At 42.3% G+C, this 21601-nt stretch overlaps 1 protein-coding gene across 1 annotated transcript in view; it reads right to left on the bottom strand.

Moving 5' to 3' along the window:
* Positions 1-4023: 4023 nt before the first annotated feature.
* Positions 4024-21601, bottom strand: part of LOC138642939 (V-type proton ATPase subunit d 2) — a 74830-nt gene continuing 57252 nt past the window's right edge. Inside the window, exons 4-8 of the mRNA XM_069731569.1 lie at positions 19986-20065; positions 18102-18179; positions 8584-8760; positions 8033-8110; positions 4024-5673 (exon numbers count right to left, since the gene is read on the bottom strand). Coding sequence (XP_069587670.1) covers positions 5512-5673; positions 8033-8110; positions 8584-8760; positions 18102-18179; positions 19986-20065 — 575 coding nt within the window. The 3' untranslated portion in view covers positions 4024-5511. The remainder of the gene's footprint in view (positions 5674-8032; positions 8111-8583; positions 8761-18101; positions 18180-19985; positions 20066-21601) is intronic.

Raw genomic sequence — 21601 nt, 5'->3', positions numbered from 1 at the left:
CGCTGTGCACAGCTAACCAGTAAAGGGAAAGTGTGCAGAGAGATATGAGGACCCAGGGTGAGAAAATTTAAAGGGGAAATAAGGAGAACTAAGGAAAATAATAAATGAAAGGAAAGGTACTGGGAAGGCAGGCAAACAAACACACAGCAGAAATGCTGACTAGCAGGGAAAATCCCTTCAATGAAGGACTGGAACTCCTTAGCACTAATCCACTTAGAAGTATAGCCAGCAAGGAAGTGTAGAGAAGGGAGAATATATATATATATATATATATATATATATATATATATATATATATATACAGTACATACCAAAAGTTTGGACACACCTTCTCATGCTTTTTTCTTGCCATAATACGAATTCTAACAGACTATTCAGTAGGACTATCAGCTGTGTACCCACCAGACTTCTGCTCAACACAACTGATGGTCCCAACCCCATTTATAAGGCATGAAATCCCACTTATTAAACCTGACAGGGCACACCTGTGAAGTGAAAACCATTCCTGGTGACTACCTCTTGAAGCTCATCAAGAGAATGCCAAGAGTGTGCAAAGCAGACATCAAAGCAAAAGGTGGATACTTTGAAGACCCTAGAATATAAGACATAATTTCAGTTGTTTCACACTTTTTTGTTAGGTATATAATTCCACATGTGATAATTCATAGTTCTGATGCCTTCAGTGTGAATGTACAATTTTCATAGTCATGAAAATACAGAAAAATCTTCAAATGAGAGGGCGTGTCCAAACTTTTGGTCTGTACTGTGTATATATATATATATATATATATATATATATATATATATATATATATATATATATTTAAGAACCATCAGCATAAGGATAGGGAAGAAAAGAGCAATTGCTCAGCAAACAAGATAACCGAGCACAAAGCCATGGTCACCAGATTGAATCCCCAAATCGAGCCATGACATAGATTAATAACTAGTGATGAGCGAATGTGCTCTGATAACGTCTCATCCGAACACGCTAGGGTGTTGTCCGAGCATCAGGAAGTGCTCGTATATTATGTGTGAGTCTCTGCGACTGCATAACAAACAGGCAATCCCTGCATGTGTTCAGGCTGTCTAACAGCCGCAAATCATCCAGCTGGCAGGTACTCGAAAATAATATACGAGCACCCCCAGATGCACGGATAACACGTGAACGTGCCTGGATAACATGTTATCCCAGCACGTTCGCTCATCACTAGTAGTAACTGATAGCTTTACCATTGGTATATTGTGATTTCAGGACCAAGACAGTTATGCACCTCGTTGCTGAAGTCATATTGAGTCACATTGAGTAGCTCGCCACTTCCTGGACAAGCGTAGATCATATTACAAGCCCAATGGGTCTCACATTTGCTCAGGTTTGCATGGGTAAATTTTGGATCTCATACACAGTGGCACATAAAGCCGCTTTAATGGGCCCTTGAGTCGTTTGGGTGGGTCCGGCGGGTGGGTCCGGCGCCCGCCCGGCATCACACTTTCAACCCGTATCTGCTACAGTTGTAAACAATGATGAAGCAGCGAGCCGTCAGCTCCCTCCTCCATCAATCTCCCTGTGAGTCTGATGCTCTGATATCTCAGTGCAACGGGCACAATGATGTCACTACTTCACACACCAGCTATGCAGAGCTGTTTGGAGCTTCAGACCACACACTACAGAGACTGGAGCAGCAGGAGAATGGGGAGAGGTTTTTTTTTTTTAAATCAATGAGTACACGGGGGCATTGTACTGGTAGGATGGCTATGTTGGGGCCTTTATACTGTTTGGAGGGCTGTGTGAGGGCCATTATGCTGTTCTGGGGGCTATGAGGGAGCCATTATAATATTTGGAGGGCTATGTGGGAGCCATTATAATATTTGGAGGGCTATGTGGGAGCCATTATGTTATGTTGTTTGTAGGGCTATAGGGGGGACATTATACTGTGTTAAGTGCCATAATACTGTGTGAAGATGTGTGGGGGTTATTATACTTTATGGAGCATCATTATACTATATGGAAGGCCATAATACTGTATCGAGGGCAGTGGGGGTCATCATACTGTTTGTGGGGGACAGTGGGGCCATCATACTGTGTTGGAGACACTGTGAGGGTATCATACTTTGCTGGGGGGTAATTTGGGGTCAACATACTGTGTGTATGGAAGGTAATGTGAGGAATTCACTGTGGGTGTATCATACCGTGTTTGGGGGAACACTATTGTTGGCATCATAATTTATGGGGGCCATTACAATGGGTATCTTAGTATGTGGAAACACTAAGGGGCTTCAGTGGGAGCAAAATTACTTTTGTGAGGACCGCAAAGTTGTGAGCGAGGGAGGCAATTGGGACTTCTGCTATGATTTTTATATACGCCCCTGATTGTACAGTTTAGTCTATTTTAAACCTAATCATAAGTCTAACCTCTGTAGATATTTCTCTAAAATTCTTAATTTTTGCTCAACATGGTAATGTCTATTAATATTATAATAACTACATTTGTATTGAGATGTGCATAGCTATAATAATAAGTCACTTTTGATTATCTGTTATATTTACAGTTTCTAAGTTACAGTATTGTAATAGATATAGGCACAATTATTGTGATTTCCTAAAAAAAGGAAGATATTCTGAGGATTATTATTTAACTATTAAATCACTAAATCCCCTGATTTTCATGTAATACATACCACCAGACCCTCGGTAGATTCTCAATAAAAATTATGCGTCTCATTTTCCTTATTGAACTACAGTATTAAAGTTCATAGTTACTCTTGAAATATATAGTTGTGCTCAAAAGTTTACATACCAGAATTTTTTGCTTTCTTGGCCTTTTTTCAGAAAATATGAACAATAACACCAAAACTTTTTCTCCACACAAACACAGTAGTTTGACAATAAATGGCTTCACCCAAGCACTAACCATGAGTGGAGAAAAAGTTTTGGTGTTATCATTCATATTCTCTGAATAAAAGGCCAAGAAAGCAAAAATTCTGCCGGGGTATGTAAACTTTTGAGCACAACTGTACTTGAAAAATAAAATGGTCCAGCACTGAAAACTTCTTGTTACCCTCCCATGTGCAGTATTGCTGGTGGTGCCCTTCACGGCTGCAGAATTATGTTTTCCTTCACATTTTGTGGTCATTGGCTTATATAAAATATTGGACGATATAGCAAAGTGGGGCTTCCATTATAGGGCTTTGTTTTGCCACTCAGCACAGATGTGCCAGGAGTCATTTTTCCCTCCCACCCTTTTGCATTGCTTTTTATCCAGTTCGTGGAGAGGTTCCATGTATAGTAGAAAAGAGCATGGTGCCCACCGAGTCAGGGCAGCATGTCTCCGAAGGCCCCATGTCGTGAATGAGCTGACAATAGTTATGTAAATCTTCCCCATGCTGTATCACTGAACACTACTGTGCTAGCAATCAACCAATTTGGATAGTGGTAATTGCTGACAAAACAGTGTGATATTGTGAATATCCCTTCTGTACATGTTAATGGAGGGTAACCTTGGAACCAGGAGGGGTCATGGGAAATTATGATAGGATTGTATCAGAGGATAAGGGAAAAGTTAGTGATTCCTTTGGGTAAGACTTAGGGCACCCACCAATCCCGAGAATGGAGTTACTCAACTGTCTCCGATAGTACCATAGACAATGAATGGCTATCCAGCAGACACACATCCAATGAATGGAGTCACGATGCAAATGTTTGGCCTCCATTTTTTTAAATTAGACTCTACAGGGTCCTAGTCTCAGATTCAGGGGTCAGATTCGCAGTGATCGGAAAGTTATCCAATATTCCATGGATACGGGATAATTTACAATCTTTTGATAATCCCTTTAATACCTTGTTTGCTGAAGAGTGACTAAGAAAGTATATGAGTTTATAAATTATTATTATGTTTGCACAACCACGGATATTGTTGAGAATTTCATTAAATGAAACAAAGTATTGCCAAAACTTAAACAGATCATGTAATGGTTACCACTAAATCGAAAGGTTCTATAACACACATTCATTGGAAATGTCGATCACATACAGCTATGTTTATTAAGCAAATGCAGAACATTTAGACACCACAATCATAAAGGAGACTCGTCAGAAACATTTTTGCTATGAGAAGAGATAGTGCACGGTAGGGCAGTGTGCAACAATGGCTGCCGTACTTATTTTTTACAATGCAATGATCCTTTTCATCAAAATGAAGTTGTCTAAACATCAGCAAATTTCACTACAAGTGCACTGGTGGGGGTGACGGTTCACCTCTTCACTCCCGCCTGCCCAAAGAGGCCTCTGCTGCTTGATTGGCATTGCCAATTTTTGTTTTGCCCATTCTGCCAATTCAGCGCGCCGATCTGGCATCAGTCGAACATGCCTTTGGCGGATATTAGCTACTCACAAATGGCACGCTTACAAAATCCGAGGATGACCCAGATCGGTGAGCTGAATTTGCAGAATGGGCAAACAAAAATTTGAACGGGACCCTCAGTTTACACAGAAGATTATGTTCAGTGATGAGGCAAACTTTTTTGGGTGGGCCATTTATATGGATACACCTAAATAACATGGGAATGGTGACAGTTTTCTTGCATAGGGTGTCTTGCATTGAAATCTGCAATGACCCGGGTACTGCGGTCACCAGACATCAACACAATTTCTATCTGCTCATCACATGTTAACCTGTGCGACATGTCAATGGCTGTTAACAAAGAGAAGCTTGTAAATAACTCATGAAAGAATAAAGTTACGTTAAAACCAAGCACACCATTGTTTTTCTTGTGAAATTCTCAATAAGTTTGATGTCACATGACCCTCTTCCCTTTGGAAAAAATAAAGTTGGATCCAAAATGGCCAACTTGAAAATGGCCGCCATGGTCACCACCCATCTTGAAAAGTTTTCCCCTCCCATATACTAATGTGCCTCAAACAGGAAGTTGATCTCACCAACCATTTCCATTTTATTTAGGTGTATCCATATATATGGCCCACCCTGTAGATTCTGTGATGGAACGTTAATACATGGAACACGTCTGGTTGCCGTATGTGGAGTCGGGAAGAAATTTTTCTCCTAGTGTGTGGCAAGTGGCATCTGCCTTATGGGGCTTTTGTCTTTCTCTTGATCAACATGTCAGGTTGATGGTGGAACTTGATGGTCTTCTCTCAACCTCAAACCTATAAAACTATGAACAGTTCCTCCTTACAAACATGTACGCCTTTGTATGATACGGACTCCTTCAACGGAGGTTCCTTGCTGTAAGCAGATATTTAGAGTACTACAGAGACTAACAAAATAGCAATGTTCAGCCTTTAGATTTTCTTCCAACCATGCTTTCCCCACATTGCCGTCTTTAAATACAATGAAAGATAACACATTCTCCTCCGTATTAAACATATTCTTTCTTATGTTCCAGATACTTGATCAAAACATAATTTGGAATTTTCAGTAATTTGATAAATGCAATATTATAAGAAAAATGCCTGAGTACTATAACCCTCAACATTGTGGATGAATAGACAGTTTACAGAATAGGGATGTAGTTATTAATTTTTGTTCTGTGCCTTTGAGAAATACACTCAGCAATCCACACGACATTACGGCATTCCTGCTCCTTCAACTTAATGTAGGCGTAAAAGACCCCGAAGTGGAACTGATTGTTAAATGCCAGCACGTTCATCTTCACCTGGGAACAAAGAACAAAACAAACTAATTACTCTGTGTGACATCTGATAATTAGAACTTGTCACTGATCAAGTAGATAGGTGATAAGTGCCTGGTCACCGAGGGTCCCATCTATTCTTGGCTACCTTCATCAGTCCCATCGTCAGTGAATGGAGCATCCGTGCACGGGTGCGACAGCTGCTTCAATCAAATGGGGGACGTATTGGGGTGGGATCCCTGCGATCACTTATACAGTGGATAGTTGATACATTGTAATTATGGTTTAACCACTTCAAATAAATGATTTTAAAGGGGTTTTAAATTAATGTCCATCTATTAAATATACAAACTGCTTTTTGTTCACCAGAATATTAGCTCTTTAGAGACATTAAAGGGAACTGGAGAGTTGCTACATGCTGCCTGAACCACGGGTAGCACGTAACAGACACTGACTGCATAATCTCAGCCACTAATGTTTTACTCTGCATAGTTTCAGAGAAAACATAGATGTAGGAGCCGGTGGCTTCAGTGACTGGTCCAAGAGGCCGGCTTCTATGTGTTAATCACCCCTTGAGTGACTGGTTTCTCTGCATGTCTATGTATAAGGAGAATTAACATAAGGATAATTGACCTCGGGGAGATCAAAACATCCAACAACGCGGAGACACCATCACGTGTTTCTCAACACAGAGATCCAGAACACTGCTCCCATCCCTTATGGGAAATATGCAAATGCATGTAGAAAAGCCGCGGAGACACTATCACGCGTTTCTCAACGCAAGCAATAAATAGCCTGGTCTTTCACCGGGAAGGAACAACCACGGGAAGGGCAGCATCCATAAAGGAAAACCACCTATGCAAAAACATGGTATCCATCCACAGACAGCTGTTTCGGGGTATTTGCCCCTCATCAGTGTGGAGTAGGAAACTTGCTATTAGGAGCAGTGCCTAGTAAAAGGACTATAAACATAAGGATGAATGACCTCGGGGAGATCAAAACATCCAACACCGCGGAGACACCATCACGTGTTTCTCAACGCAGTGATAATAATCTTTATTTTTAATAATCTTTATTTTTATATCCAGAACACTGCCCCCATCCCTTATGGGAAATATGCAAATGCATGTAGAAAAGCCGCGGAGACACCATCCTGCGTTTTTCAATGCAAGGAATAAATTGCCAGGTCTTTCACCGGGAAGGAACAACCACGGGAAGGGCAGCATCCATAAAGGAAAACCACCTATGCCAAAACATGGTATCCATCCACAGACAGCTGTTTCGGGGTATTTGCCCCTCATCAGTGTGGAGTAGGAAACTTGCTATTAGGAGCAGTGCCTAGTAAAAGGACTATAAACATAAGGATGAATGACCTCGGGGAGATCAAAACATCCAACACCGCGGAGACACCATCACGTGTTTCTCAACGCAGTGATAATAATCTTTATTTTTAATAATCTTTATTTTTATATCCAGAACACTGCCCCCATCCCTTATGGGAAATATGCAAATGCATGTAGAAAAGCCGCGGAGACACCATCCTGCGTTTTTCAATGCAAGGAATAAATTGCCAGGTCTTTCACCGGGAAGGAACAACCACGGGAAGGGCAGCATCCATAAAGGAAAACCACCTATGCCAAAACATGGTATCCATCCACAGACAGCTGTTTCGGGGTATTTGCCCCTCATCAGTGTGGAGTAGGAAACTGGCTATCAGGAGCAGTGCCTAGTAAAAGGACTATAAACATAAACATTTCCTTTTTGGATGCTGCCCTTCTCGTGGTTGTTCCTTCCCGGTGAAAGACCTGGCTATTTATTGCTTGCGTTGACAAACACGTGAAGGTGTCTCCGCGGCTTTTCTACATGCATTTGCATATTTCCCATAAGGGATGGGGGCAGTGTTCTGGATCACTGTGCTGAGAAACACGTGATGGTGTCTCCGCGGTGTTGGATGTTTTGATCTCCCCGAGGTCATTCATCCTTATGTTTATAGTCCTTTTACTAGGCAATGCTCCTAATAGCCAGTTTCCTACTCCACACTGATGAGGGGCAAATACCCCGAAACAGCTGTCTGTGGATGGATACCATGTTTTGGCATAGGTGGTTTTCCTTTATGGATGCTGCCCTTCCCGTGGTTGTTCCTTCCCGGTGAAAGACCTGGCTATTTATTGCTTGAGTTGAGAAACACATGATGGTGTCTCCGCGGCTTTTCTACATGCATATGTATAAGGAGAGACCTGTCACTCAAGGGGAGCAGGGCAGTAGACATCGCGGGAGACTATGATCTGGATCTGGTCACCTGGGCAGCTTATATCAACGGTCAGGTCCCATTTCACAGGATGCCAAATCTTGACTAAGAGCACATTTTTACTTTATGCCCTACCTCATGTTCAAAAAACTTGTCTTCTAAAGTCTTTTCTCCAGTTCCGCTTCCAACTCCTTCAAACAGTGCTCTGTACTCCTGCAAAAAGACAAACCAGACTGTAGTCAGATCAACTGCTCTACCATAACTGAACACTATTCAGGCCTGGCTACAAAGACAGGAGAGGTATGAGGTCTTTCTTAAAACTTTTCTTTTCTCATGTTGCCTTGACATAACCAAACCCCTTAGACTCAGGTCAGGATCATGTTATTTGCCCTTGTTCCACAGTTTTCCTATCTATAAACTCTACCGGCATATCATTATATGAGGTGGTACTTCTGTCTTGAGATTGGAAGTTCTTTGGAAAGAAGATCTTACACGATTACTGTAAGTGCACAATGACCGGCATTTGATCCTGAGTTTTCCATATTTTCTGATATTGATAATAAACCATCATTTTCATTATGTTTCTTTAAAACTATTTATAATATAGTATAAAAATATTCTCAATGTTTTGATAAAAAATGATGTCTATCTAAAGCCCGCACGCATGCTATTGAGATTGTACATACAGCGTAGAATTCTGCTGTGTTCTTCACTTGATCGTAGTCATCTGCGCTGGCAAGTAGTCGTAGTCCCTCTGGATACAGTTTGCCACATGTTGGGTACAAAGTCTCCCGGTCTTCTTTGTTAAGCTCAGTGCCAAATGAATTGATAGTGATGATAAATGCTCGTCTATCGGCTTCAAACTGCGAGAGAGAGAATTATATATGGCGGCCATTTATTTAAAGTGGTTTTCTTAAGAACAAAATTACATTTTAAACAATACATCTTTGAATAAAAATAAACTCCACAATTGGATGTGTTTTAAAAAAAATGTTCCTGTGCTGAGATAATCTTATAAATGTGTCCCTGCTGTGTTCTGGGCAATAGCTGTATCTGACTATGCAGGAACATGGTCTGATCATACCACAGCTCCTGGGCAGGGGAGGAAGCAAAAGAGTATACAGATATTACAGCATAGGATCACAGCGGATTCTTTTTGTGAGTAAAACATTTCCCTGCCTGTTTTTAAGCAATATTTTACTTAAGCAGCATAGGCCATCTATAACCGAGTACCACAGGGGTCATCATGAACATTTCCCTTATTCCTTTCAAACATTCCCTCCTCCCCTTTTGTTGAGTGCCCAGGGTCACGGACCAGGTCACTGCTGCCATGACTACCCCTTTAAGAACCGTCCAACCCGGTTCTGAGTACACCACGGCCCTAGCGGGTGTAGCACATACCTATTCAGTGCAGTTCGATGTGGGCTCCATTTGTTGACCTACACACATCAAAACGATAGTGAAGTTCTTGCCACACACGGGTAAGGACGTCTGGTCTAACAGAGTGAATAACATCTATGATTCTCTGTTTTAAGTGATTAATGTCGTTGATATGTTCAATGTACACATGTTGCTTCACATAACCCCAAAAGTAAAAGTCTAAGGTGTCAGATCCGGGGATCATGGTGGACATGGCTTGATAGAACCCCTGCCTATCCACCGCCGGGGGAATGTTCTATCTAGAAACTCATGAACAATGGTAGCGTAGTGTGGAGGAGCGCCATCCTGTTGAAAGATGATACCTTCTGGAAATTGTGACACTGCATACAGTTCCAACATGTCAAGATACGTGTTTGCCGTCACAGACTGCTTCGCGACAAAAAATGGGCCTATCACCTTATCATGCATCAGGCCACACCACACGTTCACTTTAGGGGTATTACGTTCGTACTTAACGTAATCATGAGGATGTTCAGCAGCCCATATTCGGACGCTATGTAGATGAACATGTCCACAGATATGGAAGGTCGCCTCATTGCTAAACACAATCTTCTGCAAAAATCTTGTATCATTGTCGATCTCATGAAGCATATCTGTAGCAAACGCGCATCGTTTGGGTCTATCCGCCGGTTTCATAGCGTGCAACAGACGCAACTTGTACCCCGTAAATAGAGTGGTTTCTTTAACACCTTAAGAAGGTAGTCTTGTCTAGTGTAATTGTTGAGCACACGCACGCACAGATTTCTTAGGGCTCTTTAGGTAGCCAGCCCGTATAGCCTCTACAGACTCGTCACTGACTGATGGCCTAACAGAACGGGGTTTCTCCACCAAACTGCCGGTTTCCTTCAACTGCTTATCCCACCGAGTAATGTTATTCTTATATGGTGGCGTTTCGTTATAAACACGCTGATATTCACGTAGCACTTTGGTCCCGGATTCAAATTTAGCGAGCCACAGAACACACTGAACTTTCCTCTGTACCATCCACATCTCAACTGGCATGGAAAATCACACAGCTGACGTAAGCTTGTGGCTGCATGATGTCACAGACCTGGCAGTGTATTAATCAGAGTTCAGTTTATCAGGGGCTAATCTGACTGGGGCTCAGCAACAGCCTAAATGAGTTTGTGTTGTTTGATTGGTTCTTGTTATCTCTCCTCATGAACAGGTCTGATATATAATAATATAATAATAATTTTTATTTATTTTTTAACGCCAACATATTCCGCAGCACTTTACAATTAAGCGGGGACATGTACAGACAATAAATTTAATACAAGTTAAGACAATTTAAACAGTGACATTAGGAGTGAGGTCCCTGCTCGCAAGCTTACAATCTACAAGGAAATTATGGCAATTATCTACTATATAATTGTCTTAGGGTCACTTCCGTCTGTCTGTCTTTCTGTCTGTCTGTCTTTCTGTCACGTATATTCATTGGTCGCGGCCGCTGTCTGTCATGGAAATCCAAGTCGCTGATTGGTCGCGTCAAAACAGCCACGACCAATCAACGACCGGCACAGTCCGGCAGAAAAATGGCCACTCCTTCCTCCCCGCAGTCAGTGCCCGCTCTGTACTCCCCTCCAGCACTCACACAGGGTTAATGCCAGCGTTAATGGATCGCGGTGTAATGCACTCCATTAATGCAGCTATTAACCCTGTGTGACCAACTTTTTACTATTGATGATGCGTATGCGGCATCAATAGTAAAAAGATCTAATGTTACAAATAATAATAATAATAATAATAATAAAAAAAGGTTATTCTCACCCTCCGTCGTCGCGTCCTCTCCTCGGCAGTGCAAGCGGCAGGTACCGGGGCCAAGGATGGTATGCGAGAAGGACCTTCAATGACGTCAAGGTCATGTGACCGCGACGTCATCATCACAGGTCCTGCGCTCATCCAACCCTGGGACCGGAAGCTTCCGCCTGCACCGCACACAGGCAACAGGACTACAAGGGCTCCCTCGGAAGGTGAGTATATGTTTATTTTTTATTTTAACTCTTTTTTAACCTGTTACATATGTGTCTGGGCAATATACTACATGGCTGGGCAATATACTACGTGACTGGGCAATATACTACGTGGCTGTGCTGTATACTACGTGGCTCTGTGCTTGTATACTACGTCGCTGGGCAATATACTACGTCGCTGGGCAATATACTACGTGGCTGGGCAACATACTACGTGGCTGGGCAATATACTACGTGGCTGGGCAATAAACTACGTGGGCTGTGCAATACACTACGTGGACATGCATAATCTAGAATACCCGATGCGTTAGAATCGGGCCACGATCTAATAATAAATAGGGATTTTCATATAAAGCTGCATGATTCGGTCATCAGCCCGTGTGTTTAAGTGAAATAGTCAAGTATCAAGTGCAGTTATCATGTGCATGGAGGGTGTGGAGACAGATGAATAGTAGGGTGCAGATTCAGAATAGTATTTGGAAGGAGGGAACAAGGCAAAGTTAGTTTACTGAGTAGTTGATGTGGTAGGCTTGTTTGAAGAGATGGGTTTTCAAAGCGTGCTTGAATAGGTCGGGGCTAAAGGTACCGTCACACTAGACGATATCGCTAGCGATCCGTGACGTTGCAGCGTCCTCGCTAGCGATATCGTCCAGTGTGACAGGCAGCAGCGATCAGGCCCCTGCTGTGCTGTCGCTGGTCGGGGAAGAAAGTCCAGAACTTTATTTCGTCGCTGGACTCCCTGCAGACATCGCTGAATCGGCGTGTGTGACACCGATTCAGCGATGTCTTCGCTGGTAACCAGGGTAAACATCGGGTAACTAAGCGCAGGGCCGCGCTTAGTAACCCGATGTTTTCCCTGGTTACCATCCTAAAAGTAAAAAAACAAACGCTGCATACTTACCTACCGCTGTCTGTCTTCCGCGCTCTGCTTCTCTGGTCTGGCTGTGAGCACAGCGGCCGGAAAGCAGAGAGGTGACGTCACCGCTCTGCTTTCCAGCTGCCCGGCGCTCACAGCCAGACCAGAGAAGCAGAGCGCCGAGGACAGATAGCGGTAGGTAAGTATGTAGCGTTTGTTTTTTTACTTTTAGGATGGTAACCAGGGTAAACATCGGGTTACTAAGCGCGGCCCTGCGCTTAGTTACCCGATGTTTACCCTGGTTACCGGGGACCTCGGGATCGTTGGTCGCTGGAGAGCTGTCTGTGTGACAGCTCTCCAGCGACCAAACAGCGACGCTGCAGCGATCCGGATCGTTGTCGGTATCGCTGCAGCGTCGCTTAGTGTGACGGTACCTTAAGTATCAGTCTGATCGTCTGGGGAAGTGCATTCCAGAGAGCTGGCAGTCTTGGAGACAGAGGTGCAAGGTTCGAATTACGGGGGATGTTAGTATTAGGTCATTTGTAGAATAGAGGGCACGTGTATAGCGATAGAGATGAGAGAGGAGATATAAGGCGGTGCAGAACTGTGGAGAGCTTTGTGGGTGAGAGAGATGAGTTTATTCTGGACCCTGTAGCGAATGGGTAGCCGGTGTAATGACTGGCACAAAATGGAGACATCGATGCAGCAGCTGGACAGAAATATGACCCTGGCTGCCACATTCAAGATGGATTGGAGAGGAGAAAGTTTAGTAAGAGGGAGACCGATCAGAAGAGAGTTGCAGTAGTCCAGTTGCAGGTGACAAGAGCGAGTGAGTGAACGGGTATAGGGAGTAAAGGAAAGTTCGGTGTCAAATATGACCCCAAGACAGCGGGCATGCTTCTTGGGAGTTATGGTTGAACCCTCCAGGGAAATTTCGATGTTAGGTAGAGTGAGGTTAGTAGAAGGGAGAAACACAAGTAGTTCCGTTTTGGAGAGATTTAGTTTCAGATGGAGGGAGGACATGATGTTAGAGACAGCAGACAGACAATCCTTGGTATTTTGAATTAGGGTAGGGGTGATGTCAGGGGAAGAAGAGTATAATTGGGTGTCGTCAGAATAGAGATGATACTGGAACCCAAATCTGCTGATTGTTTGTCCAATAGAGGCAGTGTATAGAGAGAAGAGGAGGGGGCCTAGGACTGAACCCTGCGGAACCCCGATAGTAAAGGGATGAGGAGAGGAAAAGGAGCCTGCAAAAGATACAGTGAAGGAGTGCTCAGAGAGGTAGGAGGAGAACCAGGAGAGGGCTGTTTCCTTGAGGCCTATAGAGCGGAGCATAGTGAGTAGGAGCTGGTGATCCACAGTGTGAGAGCAGTTTCGGTGGAGTGTAAAGAGCGGAAACCAGATTGTAAGGGGTCGATAAGAGAGTTATCCGAGAGATAGCAGGTTAGACGGGAGTGGACCAAGCGTTCCAGGAGTTTAGAGATGAAGGAAAGGTTAGAGACAGGTCTGTAGTTAGCAGTGCAGTTCTGGTCCAGGGATGGCTTTTTAAGTAAAGGGGTTATGATGGCATGTTTAAATGAGGAGGGAAAGATACCTGAAGAAAGAGAGAGGTTAAATACTTTAGTCAGGTAAGTGGTGACCACTGGTGAGAGAGACGGCAGGAGATGTGAAGGAATGAGGGTCACTGTTGCAGGTTGTATTCCGAGCAGAAGCGAGGAGCTTGGAAACTTCTTCTTAAGCAGGCTCAATGATGTCTAGTGAGCTTGAGGTGCGGCAGGGAAGGGGACCCAGGCACTGAGAAGATTGGGCTGAGATATCCTGATGGATGTGGTTGATTCATTCTAGGAAATTAGTGGCCAGATCCTCACCGCTGAGGTTGATGATGGGGGCCTGTACTTTAGGTTTCAGGAGGGAGTTTAAGGTTTCAAAAAGTCATTTTGGGTTGTTGGATAGTGAGGTGATGAGGGTGGTGAAGTAGGATTGTTTGGCCAGATAAAGGGCAGAGTTATAAGTTTTGAGCATGAACTTATAGTGCATGAAGTCTTCTGCTAAGAGTGATTTTCTCCACTGCCGCTCTGCACACCTTGAGCAGCGCTGAAGAAACCGTGTTTGCATTGTGTGCCAGGACTGCCGTTGTCTGTGTCGGGTCTTTCTGAATGGTCTTTCTTAATGGTACGTGTATTCCGATAAGTGTAGTAAGTGGGGGTGTCCCGGGTGAGGAGACAATTCTTTACAGAGAAGGAAAGAAGGTTGTGGTTCGAGAGCGGGAGAGGGGAGTTAGTAAAGTCGTGCAGCGAGCTGGGACGGGAGAAAACCAGGTCCAGAGTATTCCCATCCTCATGCGTAGGAGAATTAGTAAAATGTGAGAGGCCGAATGAAGAAGTTAGAGAAAGAAGATGAGGGGCAGTTTGGGAGAGGGGATCATTGATGGAGATGTTAAAGTCTCCCATGATGTGGGTGGGGATATCACAGGATAGAAAGTGAGTAAGCCAGGTGGCAAAGTGATCTAGAAACTGGCGGGAGGAGCCTGGAGAGCAATAAACAACCGCCACTCGCAAGGAGAAGGGCTTAAAGAGTCTGACAGCATGGACTTCAAAGGAAGGAAATGTAAGTGAGAGTACCGGATGGATGACCTGGAAAGCACATTGTGATGAAAGGAGCAAACCAACACCTCCACCCTGTCTGTTCTCAGGTATGGCGGTATGTGAAAATTTCAGTCCACCAAATGAGAAAGCGGCAGCGGCGGTGGTGTCTGAATGCTGGATCCAGGTTTCTGTAATAGCCACGAGGAAAAAATCTTGAATATAAGTTAGTTTTGTTACACACAGACCGTGTGTAAGAGAGCACAGTGGAAAGCGATAGGAGAAGGCATACACTGAATGTTAATAAGATTAGCAGGGTTTCTATATGCAGCTGGAGGAGAGTAATGTATGTTGGTGGAGGGAGGCCCAGGGTTGGGGGAGATGTCGCCTGCAACTAGTAAAAAGAGAAAAAACAGGAAGAGCAGGTGGTGAGATGATTTGTATGAATGTTTTGAGTGCTCCATGGAGGTAGTGGATGGTTTGCAGTGGGTAAGAAATGTCAGTAGAGCCTCAGAGATATACATGGGAGCAGGGAGAAGGGAGAGTGCACAGAATGTGTTAAAGGTCAGGCAAGTTCTGAGAAAGCAGAAGTGAAAACAAATAAGAAGCAGATTGATATGATCAATGCATAATGTAGTATGACTGACCAAGAAGCATGTTTGTATGAAAAACTTATGCACCTTACCTGTCTCCTTCCCTGTCCAACTGCCATTGTCTAACTGCCAAGCACTTTATTTTTGGGCCAGAGAAAGGGCGCCAAAATGTAAACTATAAAGAGATCCTGTGACTGGTCAAAAGTGCACCATGACTTTACGGACACACTGTATAAAAAATGTGTCCTTATCTGATATACGACACAGATACTGCCCAAGATCACATATACAAGTATTTTAACTACTGTTCCTCTTTTTCTGACTTGTCCTCTACATAGAACATACTGATAAGCTCGGCAATTAATAAACTGCATGCTTACTCAAAGAGTGTTTTGATTCTTTTCAATAAAAAATTACAACTTTATTAACGCAAACAGATACAAACAAATACAAAAATTTAAAACAATGCCTCAGAACCAAACAAATATATGTAATGGCAGGTAGGCGTGAAGCAAAATCTGATAGCGAGGGAGCACGAGATGATGAATTAAATTTTTAGATAACAAAGCATGCTAAGAAAATACCTCCACTAAACACAATCTTATGAAGGATTTCAATGTTAAAGTCAGTAATTAATAATTAGAACAATTTCTACCAAATGAAGAAATGCAGGCTCCAACCGCATGCTCTGTTGCAATTAGCCAGAATAAATACTGAGCACAAATACTATCAAATTTATGCACCAGATAAAAATTAAACAACCGTACATGTGATAATAAATATCCTTAACAGAACACGTGATTTTATTGTACAGACATTGTTCAACAACAGAGCATGCTGAGAAAATATCTCCCCCAATCGTCCCTTTGTAAAGAATTTCAACATTGAAATCAACTACTGTTGATATTATATAGACATGATAAATTATACCAACTCCAACGAAACGAGAAGGTGGAGATTCCAAACCGTATGCTCTGTTAAATACTGCTAAGATTTATATCAATAAAGGGGCCCTCTACAAAATGTAGTCTAATACACAGTAGTGGATTAAGCACAGCCGCATCAACTACTACAAGCAATATATCAACCCCATTATATTGATCCAAATTTGAATCATATACCGGTAAGCACTGCTATATTGACCCAATAGGATCTAGGTGCTACCAAAACGGTCTACACCAAGCCTACATACTAATCTAGTGTCAAAGAGTGTGACAGGTGCAGCAAAAAAAGATTTTTTATATATACAAACAGCCACCTAGCAATCTAGATAAAGACCCTGTGAAATATTGCACCTAACTCTGCATGCACCTGTCAATGTCATTTTACAGGATAAAAAACTTAGCGATACATATCACCTTTAGAAAGCGGTGCTCCCCGCTGACCACCACACGTGGCACGCCGATTCCTGCCAAACCCCGACGCGCGTTTCGCGATAGCTTCCTCCTGGGGGCGTGTCTACAGGGAGGCATCATAGAGCTTTTAAAAGGCCAAGAACCAATGCGATTCATAGTAGGCGGAGCTTAGCCACTCGTCATTCTGACAGAGTCTGCCTACTGCGCTTGCCAAACACAGCACAGCAGTAATCAAATGCTAAATGGAGAACTGCATTGCTGGCAAAGCACAAACAGACCCTTCACATGTATGCCGAACTCGCCTGCTGGAATAGATCACACTACGGCACCAGCAGCCAGATACAAAATGCCGGCAAAGATGTTTATATATCAATTGGAAAAAGCGGGCAGAGTTGCCATAGAGTTCATATTTGGTAAGATCAGTGTTGGGGCATAAAAAAGCCGGGAGCGAGCACTAAAACCATATAAGAATTAAATGACCGCAACATTCACAAGACAGGTGGCTGTCAATCCATACAGATAGATCATGGTCCTAAATTAAAAACTATATATCATGTTTTTTTAAAAAAGACTAAACCAAAGTCACTGATTACATAATAAAAATCCAAATACCAGGTCTCAAACGTGACTCGGCTAAAAGTCACATGTGTATTGATGTATATGGCAAATATTAAATACATGCAGTTTATTGTGGATAAATGGAGGTTGAATTTGATATCAACTTTATGCTAGTGCAAAAAAATCCACAATGTTGCAAATAACATACTTGCAGTCACAATCCCGCTGTTCCTAGTGCCGGAACCAGAGAATCTTCACAATGCACAGCACTTGCAATCTGAGGAATCACAAGCCTTCAGTCACATAGAGTGACTGCAGACTTGTAGCCTAAGACCAAACAATCCCTATAATGAGTAGGAGAATTTTGTAGGTATTTTTTTTAATATGAGAAAAATGGATGCCACATTGCATCTTTACGACTGGATGGTGCCCTGTCACCAGTTTTAGCTACCATGTCTTTGAGTCCTTCTATTCATGAGCTGTGTGCACTCTTCCTCCCTCGCTGCTTAACAGTGTTTTCCCCATACTGTGTATTCGGAGATAGCTGTTGGTCGGTATGTGCAGTAGCTCCCGCCATAAATATTTAGGTCTCCCTGGTGTGCACAGCTAATGGGGAGGACCCTCAGCTCACAATCGCTGAAGAAGAAAAGCAAGGATTTTATCAGAACTACCACACACTCCACAGTAAGGAATAGATTGCTATGTATAGGGGCTTTGTAACAAGTTGTATTCTGTCCTCAGATTGGAAAGCATAAAAATGGCTTCCAGATTCCTTTTACCAAGTGCCTTTAATTACAATTCTACACAAAAATGGTGAATCCGGATGCATTCTGCATTTTTTTACCTCAAGAATAGGGCACATTATTTCTTGTGTCGTTCCTCCGAGAGCTTTGCAGAAGTTGTAGAAAGCCTCTAGATATGACTGATAGAGAAAACAGACATAATCAATAGAGTATAGGGAATGTTTCTTATAATATCGTAAAAAAGCATTTTGTATTTTTTTTTTTTAAAACATCGAGCACTTTACAAGAAATCTCATAATTTATAGCTGTTCCAAGGCCATCAATCTAACTTATCATGGTATTACATTGTCTTATTTGTTGCTTTTCCCTGGTCAGATGGAATTCTTTGGAAATATTCCATTAATGTCCTGTCCTGACCTCAGGACTCCCACTGAAGGGGCAACAGCACTCATTCACTGGAATAGGCTAGGCCCCTCATTGGCATTTTGACTGTCTGTATTGTAAGGTGCCATATTTACTTTTTCAGATCCAGAAAACGTTTGACATGACATAGTGACACGTCAGAAGCTTAGCCTGGGAAGATCCGAATGCCAAGACCCTCACCAGTTACTAAGACGAGGAGAGAAGCCCTGAAACACTGAGCCAGTATGGCGGTGTTGGTCTCTGCCCTCCTCAGTGGTGGGGTCAGGCTTATAGATAGTACATGAGCTTCTGCACACCACTCGATATAGCCCGGGGGTCAATGTGCTCAGTTCTGCTCATTCATTTCAGCAAATAGTAGGGGTTTCTTTATCTGGTACCCAGCTGATCAAATCTTAAGAAATATTATCATGGGATGTCAAAAGGTTACTGAAATTGGAGGTACACAATAACCTCTTCCCGACGTTGGATGTTCACTCCATACTCCTTACACGGCATGTGCCATATGTGCTAGAGCTACTCTAACACTAGCATCTGGAACTAATTACAATTGATGCGGTTTAACCAGTTAACTGCAGCTATCAATATCAGGCAGCCTTTGCCTGATGGGACATCCCATTAAGTGCGCTTTGTCCTACCCCACTGTGATTACAATGAGCTGATGGTTTTCTATGGCAGCCAGTGACCTGCTGATGGATCCCATCATTGCCACCTTTGTACTCATATGAAGCCCAGCCTGTAGCTGGGCTTCATTGTCAATCATGATTTTCACTATATACTACAATACTATCGCGTGCTCTGTTCCTCTAAGTTAAAAGTAATAAAAAAAGTTTTAAAAAATATTACAAAATAGAAAACATAAAAGTTTGTATCGCCCCCCACTTTCCAAATTAACAAAATAATAAAAACAAAGATATATAATATTGCCATGTCTGTAAAAGATATAAGTAAAACACAGTTCGATGGCAAAAAAAATATATAAAATTAATGTAGTAAAAGATGTAAACAAAAAAAATTGAAATGCGAGAATAACCTTTATTAAGCACCTCACTCCCTTCCAAAAATACAACAAAAATCTTTCAAAACATTGCATGTACCACAAATTGAGGTAGTAACCAAACTGACAACTGTCCAAGGAAAAAACAAGCCCTCGAAGGGAAAATAAAAAAAGTTAAGGATCACAGAAAAATAACTTTTTAACCAATATGAAAAAATACTTTAGTTTGGTGTCATTATAATTGTAATGACCTGAAAAATCATGTTGCCAGGTTATTTGTACCGCACCATGAATGCTCTAACAATAAAACCCAAACAACATTTCTGGAATTGCAATTTTTTTCACCATTTCTAATCATTTGGATTTTTTTCAGAACTACAACTCATCCAGTAGAAAACAAGCCCTCATACAACTATGTCTACGGAAAAAAATAAAAAAGCTGATATGGCTCTCGGAAGAAGGGGAGGGAAAAAAAGAACAGCAATGCAAAAGTACAGACTTGAATGTTAAACATGCCTCAGCCAGGTATGAAATCAGTGTCTAGCTGTCAATGTCCAGTAGACCGTACCTTGTACAGCTTGTTTCGCATAATTTCAATATTCATCTCATCCATATCATTTTCTGACAGGCAATCTTGAAAAAAGTCAGCTAGAAATGAAAAAAACAAACAAACAGAACTTTACAATGCTGTTATTCCTGGGATGAGCAATGATAAGACTTTATTAATCATCTTCAAACAAGTAATTTCCAAACAGGAGTGGAAGTCCACAGAGATATCATCATGGATGTTCCCTTACCGAGGCCACATTCATGAGTGTATTATGGCGTCTGAGGAGCAAAAGGAATATATTTGATTACCATTTCTCTGCAATGAAAGTTTCAATGAATTGTCAGTGTCAAAAAGTCAATGTTTAGGACAGCATCTTATTGGAGGGCACTTTTTTCACCTTCGGAAGGCTGCTGGAACACATCGGGATCCAAGCCTCATTGGAGGTATGAACATCATGTTCATATATTGGTATACTTTTGTTTAGAAAGTTCTCATGCCTCATTTTTGTGTGTTATCTTACTAGCAGAGCCATTTGTGTTGTGTGTGGTTCGACCACTCAGAACCCACTGATGACAAGAATGGGGCACCTTTATTCTACGGTAGTGTACATGATTGGCTGCCACTCTATGAATTTTCTATTGGGCAGATTTTGTGGCACTTAATATGTAAGTATTATAAATTCTAGAGATGAAATAATCAGTTTTACTAATAATTCAGATTGGTGTGTACTCAGCTTGGGTTACTGCAGCTCCCCATCTGTTATTTTGGGGCATTCCTTCGTCTCTAGTCTCTTCTGGTTTTCACTCACTCTGCACCGGCCCTTCCTACACTGAGTATGCTTCAGACAACACACGTTTGCTCAGTTATCTCTTCAAGCGAGGCCCCTTATAATGTCCTGATGTTGTGTCATCATGTTGGGTGTCACTCGAGGCCTACTCAGAACAGGAAGCTCAAGTGCAGAGTTATGGAAGACAAAAAGGTACCAGAGCAGGTGAGTTGTAAAGGAGGTTATACCATTCTTTTTCTTTTTTAACCATTTTGTTTAACATGCTCTGGGTATTGGGAAAGCCTGTAATACGTACACTCGTGGTCAAAATTGTTGGTAACCCTCGTTTAATGACAGAAAAACCCACAATGGTCACAGAAGTAACTTGAATCTGACAAAAGTAATAATAAATAAAAAATCTATGAAAATGAACAAATGAAAGTCTGACATTGCTTTTCAACCATGCTTTCACAAAATTTAAAAAAATAAACCTGGACAGAAATGATGGTACCCCTAGCTTAATATTTTGTTGCACAACCTTTTGAGGTAATCACTGCAATCAAATGATTCCTGTAACTGTCAATGAGACTTCTGCGCCTCTCGACAGGTATTTTGGCCCACTCCTCAAGAGCAAACTGCTCCAGTTGTTTCAAGTTTGAAGGTTGCCTTTTCCAGAAGGCATGTTTCAGCTCTTTCCAAAGATGCTCAATAGGATTTAGGTCAGGGCTCATAGAAGGCCACTTCAGAATAGTCCAATGTTTTTCTCTTAGCCATTCTTGGGTGTTTTTAGCTGTGTGTTTTGGGTCATTATCCTGTTGCAAGACCCATGACCTGTAACTGAGACAAAGCTTTCTGACACTGGGCAGCA

This window comes from Ranitomeya imitator, chromosome 6, assembly GCF_032444005.1.
Source record: "Ranitomeya imitator isolate aRanImi1 chromosome 6, aRanImi1.pri, whole genome shotgun sequence".
Taxonomy (NCBI): Eukaryota; Metazoa; Chordata; class Amphibia; order Anura; family Dendrobatidae; genus Ranitomeya; species Ranitomeya imitator.
This window is presented reverse-complemented; position numbering and strand designations above follow the sequence as displayed.